This window comes from Cyprinodon tularosa, unplaced genomic scaffold, assembly GCF_016077235.1.
Source record: "Cyprinodon tularosa strain WSP-4 unplaced genomic scaffold, ASM1607723v1 ctg152, whole genome shotgun sequence".
NCBI classification, from domain to species: domain Eukaryota; kingdom Metazoa; phylum Chordata; class Actinopteri; order Cyprinodontiformes; family Cyprinodontidae; genus Cyprinodon; species Cyprinodon tularosa.
In genome coordinates this window covers 135,369-141,368 of record NW_024038354.1, presented here as the reverse complement: position 1 = coordinate 141,368, position 6,000 = coordinate 135,369, and the positions used below count along the sequence as shown (strand labels likewise).

Sequence of the window (6,000 nt, the reverse complement as noted above, 5' to 3'; positions counted from 1 at the left end):
AGGAAATCTAAGTGCGCACTAAAACATCTGTTCAAATTTAAAACTTCCATCAGATCTGTAATCGGATCTGCTTACTCACTCACTGTAATTTAATTCAGCTGAAAAACAGTGTCCCGAGGACATTAAGGTTGGTATTCAAGAGTCTAAAATATAAAGAGATAAAGTTAACAGAGAAAAGAATTGGATAAATAAATCTAAAAAAAAAAACAAAAACAAAAAAAAAAACATTTAAGATTAAACTAAGAAAGAAAGTGATCACTATTAAATTTGCAAAAGACGTCTGCTTCACCTTTTATTGCTTGCTGCGTCACATTTTCTAAGTCTGCATGTGCCTGACTGCTGCGAAAAAGTGTCCCGTTTGCTCGTTCCAACGAAAGGCTTAACTACCATATGTTTAGACATTCTGGGTTGAAAAGTTGTCAAATATTATAAAGCGAATTGTCACATACGGTGCGGATATAACAAAGTTGGTTATTTTAAGTTACGACACAGAATCATACGTTTTTCTTCCTTTTTCTTCCTTTTTTCTTAACAGTCACCCACCCTTTCTCCTCCCACTCTCTCTCTCTTGCTCAACAAATTTCAACAAAACAAGAAGGCTGCTGCCAGACAGACTGCATGCTACTCTGCAGAGATAACTGCCGGTAAAATCTTCAGGACAGACTCGTCGCTGTTGGCAAAGTAAGGAAAGAGTCTGTTGTTGAAGGAATGTCTGAAGGTGTGAAGGACTTTGTTCGTATCCAGATCGATGAAGGAAAGCCTCCCTTTGCTGAAATCCAGCTGAACTCTGATTCTCTGGAGGTTTTTCACGGACAGAGATTTACCTGGCTGTGGCGAGGAGGAAGCTTCATAGTTCCCATCAGTGAGACAAACTTCCCAGTAACCCGTCTGTATTTGGCCTTTCCTCTGAGCCGACTCCTTTATCACTCCAACGCCCCAACATTTACTGCGTCCAACTTCCACATCCCAGTGGTGAGTTCCTGAGTCAAAGCCCTCTGAGCCCAGGGCACAGAGGTGATGATCGAACCTCTCTGGGTTGTCAGGGAGCTTCTGTGTCGGTCCAAACGTTACGGAGGACAGATCATCAGAGAAGACAAGTTTTGGATGGGCTGTGTTTGGATCCATGATGACAGGGAAGAAAGAGACCATCGCCTTCATCCGGATCCAGATATCATACACCAGGTTGCCCAAATGCTTGGCCTCATCTAGCAGAACTCCTGATACTGGCTTAGTGTGATCCAGCAGGGGGCGCCGTTGGATTCCTAACTTTACTGTCTGGTAGTTCAGAAGAAATGAGATGTCTGGAGCCACCAGCTTGTCGTCTGTGGTTCTGATTATTTCTGACATGGCTGAAATCTGTGAATTCAGAGCCTGGATTTTCTCCTCCAGCACCTTCCTCTTCCGCTCCTCTTCCTCTCTCAGAGCGGAGATCCTGGCCTCCTCCTCCTCCTTTAGAAACAGATAACGTTTCTTGAACTGATCTTTGATCTGCTTTTCTGTCCGCTCGGCCTGGACCCTGATGTGTCCTGCAGTTTGTTCCATGTTGTCTTTAGCCCGGTTAAACAGATCCAGTTTTTCCTTTAAGAACATCAGGTAGCCATTGAGCTCCTCTCGGCATTGGAGCACAGCTTCATTGATGGGCACAAATCTGTGGTTTCTGTGGGCATTAGAGTCCCGGCAGACGAGGCAGATGGGCTTCAGGTGCTCCAGACAAAACAGTCTGAGCTTCTCATGATGCTCGGGGCAGAGATCCTCGGACTCCGCGGGGGCTTTTTGTTCTCTTTCCAGGAGGAAACCCTCACACAGGTTCTTCAGCACCAGGTTGCAAGGCGGATCGCTGGATGGAGAAATGTCCTTACAAAGAGGACACGTGTAGATCTGCTTCTCAGACCACCAACACTGCAGGCAGGCTCTGCAGAAGCTGTGGCTGCACTGGAGGACAACGGGGTCCTTGAAGATCTCTTGGCAGACGGAACAAGAAAGGTCATCCTCTGCCTGGGAAAACATGATTAAAATACAAAAATCCTCCAAATATCACCTTCAAACTTCTCTCTCCTTAAAAGTCTTTAATAGGCACCAGTTTGCTATCGAGTTGCAGGTTTCCAGTGGTCATATATCGAAAGGGTGATGACTCCAACACTGCATGCACGCAAAATGAGGTTGAACAATGCACAGGTTGGCGTCTTTATAGGTTTGGAATGATAAGCATGTTTGACACACCTCTCCTGCTTCAGATTAGGCCATTGTTTCTTCTCAGGTTTGGGATTTCTGAGAACATCTCTCCTTTATAAAATACAAAATCTTTAGTGAAAGAGTTGAAGCTATCGGATAAATAAAACCAACAAGGGGAAGAACGGGTTTATTTCAGGTATCTTCTTTTTGATGCAGAAGATTCATATGAAACAAAACCAAGAAAGGTAGAGAAAACAGAAAATTATCTGGCACCAATCTCATCGCCTCCCAAAACAGCTCTGCTGGAAAGACAAGTTAAAGCAGAAAGGCTGAACGTAAAGCGCGGCAAGTCAGGGCGGGTTTATCTGTAATGCACAGTTCAGTCTGTTAAGCTGTTGCACATGAACAAAGCACAAGAAAAAAACACGAGATGTAGATAAAGGTTGTGCAACAATCTTAAATGGATCTTGCTTTAGTCAAATGTCACTGTGAGCCAACGGATTGTAACCAAGGCGACACAAAGTCCTGTAAAACTGGGTTTTTATTCCAATCTTCTGAGGCTACAGCTCCCGCCTCTCACAGGTCCAAACAACACGTTTTATTCCAGCTTCCTGCCTCTAACTCCCAGAACCCCCCACTCCAGGTCCTGCCGCTAAAGCGATAATCTGAAAGACTTCACCTGGAACCACCTGGGATGTCCCTTGTTCAATTACAGCTAATCATCGTTGGGGCCTCACCTCCTCCCAAGTCAAGATCCCTTTCCTTAATTTTATTTTATTTTTATTTTTTAACAGTGTCCCTTTCTGGCAATGTGGCAATAAGAATAATTGTCTTGTTGCCAAAAAGAGCCCAACAGATTTTACTTTCACCAGTGGAGCAGGACAGCTATCGCCATAGTGTTCTGCTTGATTTATGCATAGAAATAGCTTTATTATAATTATGCAGGGAGTTTTACAGATTATATGGATACTGCAATGTAAGTAGAACAAGAAAGGAAAAACAGAAAAAAGGAGAAAAGATGAAAGAAAGAGGAGATAAAAGGGAGATAAAGATAAAACATCTTCAGTCTGCTTCATCACCTGCAAAGAGATGGAAAAAGAACAGAACAACCAACGGATATAATATAAGAGATACAATAAAGTAACACAAGTAACAAGATCCCTTTCATTCAGCTCTCACCCTAGCTTCTCTCTCCCACATGCTGGCCAAATCTCACCCACCTCCTCTCCATCTCCTCCCTCACTCTTAGACTATTCGCTCTGGCTGGCATTAACAGGACAGATTGACCCAGTTTTCAAAGCGAGTCAGACAATGTTTCAAAAAAGACAAAGTTTCAAAACGTTTAATGACAGAAATAATAAAACAGAACAGAAGAGAAACGCAGGCTGCTGAGGAAAAGCGGACCACAGCGGCTGCAGGAGGGGTGAGATGTGGCTCAGGGGCGTCCAAAGCGCCCCAGTGAGCAGGCAGGAGACCGATCCAGGTTAGAGAAACGGTTCAGGACCGGACAGTTCTGAGATCCAGGAGTCTGTAGCCCGACCAGTGGTTCCGGTCCAAACAGGAACAGACAGATCCAGGGTTCCAGTCGACCTCGGCATCTGGCATTTACCCTTCAGAATATACCCCATAAGGAGTTTTGATCTTTTGTGTTTTGCAAATTTGCTGAGAGGCTTAAATGGGTCACAGCATATGGATTCCTCTTTCAAATCTTTAATTTTTTTGGTATAAAATATTGATTTAAAACATGAAAATGTCTTCATTTAACAGGGAGTTTCACTCCATCTTAGTCCGGTCTGTCCTCATGCTCCTTCCTCCTTCCACATACTTGTAAAGACATGCACAACACACCTCTGCTGTTAATCACTTTCACTTTGAAGACAGCGTGCGTTACAGACAGACAGGTGCGGGCAGAAAACTGGAGCAGTGCATCACCAGATTAACGTGGTACCGGCACTTTGGAGCGCTGCTTATTCCTAATCCTGAACAGCAGGCAGTTTTAGGAGACCACAGACCTGAAGGAAACCTGTGAAAATGACAGAAGAGAATCTCTCCTGCAGTATTTGCAGCAACATCTACTCCGACCCTGTCGTTCTAAGCTGCAGCCACAGTTTCTGTAGAGACTGCCTGCAGGAATGGTGGTCTAAGAAACAGGCACAGAAATGCCCGCTCTGTAACGAGTCACATCCTTCCCAACATCTGCCCTGTAACCTGGTGTTGAAGAACCTTTGCCAGGACTTCTTGCTGAGGAGAAAGCAGGAAGAAGCTGAACCTCTCTGCTCTCTGCACTCTGAGAAACTCAAACTATTCTGCCAGGATCACCAGCAGCTCGTATGTGTCGTCTGCCGAGACTCCAGGGAGCACAGAAGACACAGATTCACGCTGGCGAACGAAGCAGCTCAGCACTACAAACAGCAACTGCTGCAATCTGTCAACAAACTGAGAGGGAAGCGGCTGTCTGTGGAGCAGGTTAAAGCAAACTTTGATAAAACGGCAGTACACATCAGCAAGCAGGTGCACAAAACCGAGAAGGAGATCACACAGCAGTTTAAGAGCCTTCATGAGTTTCTCCAGGATGAAGAGAAGGCTAGGATCGCCGCACTGAGAAGTGAGGCAAAACTAAAAGCTAAAGTGATACGGGAGAAGATTGTGGGTCTTTCCAGAGACCTGACAGCTTTTTCAGACACAATCAGAGCCGCTGAGGATGAAACCAAAGCTGCAGATGTTTTATTTCTGCAGAAGCACCATCTGGTGCTGGAAAGCGTGCAGCAGCAGCTCCAGATGAAGGTTCCACACCTGAAATCAGGAGCTCTGATAGATGAAGCCAAACATCTTGGCAACCTGACTTACAACACATGGATGAAGATGAAGGAGATGGTTTTCTTCTCTCCTGTTGTTCTGGATCCAAACACAGCACATCCAGAACTCCTCCTGTCTGGAGATCTGAGCAGCATCACCTCTGGACAGAGATCTGAGCTTCCTAACAACCCAGAGAGGTTCGACCACCGCCTCTGTGTCCTGGGCTCTGAAGGTTTTCCCTCAGGGTTTCATAGCTGGGATGTTGAGGTCAGAGACGATGCACTCTGGAGCGTTGGCGTGGTAACAGAGTCTTTTGGGAGGAAAACACAAACAGGGGCTGGATTGTGGGCACTGGGTCTTGATGGGAGGTATTTTGTGGTCTCTCCCGGTCGTCCAGATGAAGTTCTCCCAGTAAAGAGGCTCCAGAGGGTCAGAGTTCAGCTGGACTGGGACAGAGGGAAGCTGTACTTCTTCGATATGGACACTGAAAAACTGATCTACTCCTTCAAACACACTTTTAAGGAGAAGCTATTTCCGTTCATTTGTAATAAGAGTAAATTACCTGTGAAGATTTCCCCAGTGAGCGTCAGTGGAAACATCAACCATCCGACCCCTTTCTCAGCTGGTTTCTGGGATTTTTAGACTTGTTTTAAACCTTTATGTTTGCACCAAATACATTAAAAAGTGATGTCAACTTATATATCCAGAACTGGGAAATTTGAAATTATCTGGATTGTTTTAAATCACATAGATAATTTATTCCACAAGGATGTTATAAAAGGAAAAGTCCGTTCATTTTCAGAATTCAAACTTCTGAAAGTTCTTTAAATCTGAAATGATTCCATCCTGTTCAATAAATAAGTGTTTTTAATTCAGAGTAATTTTCATGTGAATGTGCTTTACTGGAGGCATCCATGTTTGTCAAAGAACACTACTGCCACCTACTGGTTTGTGACGTCACGGTGCGGTATCGGCTGTTGATCAAGTCCCAGTGCTGTATCTGGTGTTTGTCACAACGCGCTATTATCCAAG

At 44.6% G+C, this 6,000-nt stretch overlaps 2 protein-coding genes across 3 annotated transcripts; one reads left to right on the top strand and one right to left on the bottom strand.

The window, feature by feature from the left end:
* Window positions 1–584: 584 nt before the first annotated feature.
* Window positions 585–2,463, bottom strand: LOC119779833 (zinc-binding protein A33-like). Its single transcript, XM_038279646.1, has one exon. It carries the CDS (start codon window positions 2,005–2,007, stop codon window positions 622–624), a length of 1,386 nt encoding a protein of 461 aa, XP_038135574.1. The 5' UTR covers window positions 2,008–2,463; the 3' UTR covers window positions 585–621.
* A 1,596-nt stretch (window positions 2,464–4,059) lies between these two features.
* Window positions 4,060–5,666, top strand: LOC119779839 (zinc-binding protein A33-like). Of its 2 annotated transcripts, XM_038279657.1 has the most exons (2): window positions 4,060–5,267; window positions 5,356–5,516. In XM_038279657.1, the coding sequence occupies exons 1-2, from the start codon at window positions 4,204–4,206 to the stop codon at window positions 5,381–5,383; spliced, it is 1,092 nt and encodes a 363-aa protein (XP_038135585.1). In that variant the 5' UTR covers window positions 4,060–4,203; the 3' UTR covers window positions 5,384–5,516. The 2 variants fall into 2 exon arrangements, with proteins under 2 accessions (XP_038135585.1, XP_038135584.1); XM_038279656.1 differs by having other exon boundaries at window positions 4,060–5,666.
* Window positions 5,667–6,000: the final 334 nt, after the last annotated feature.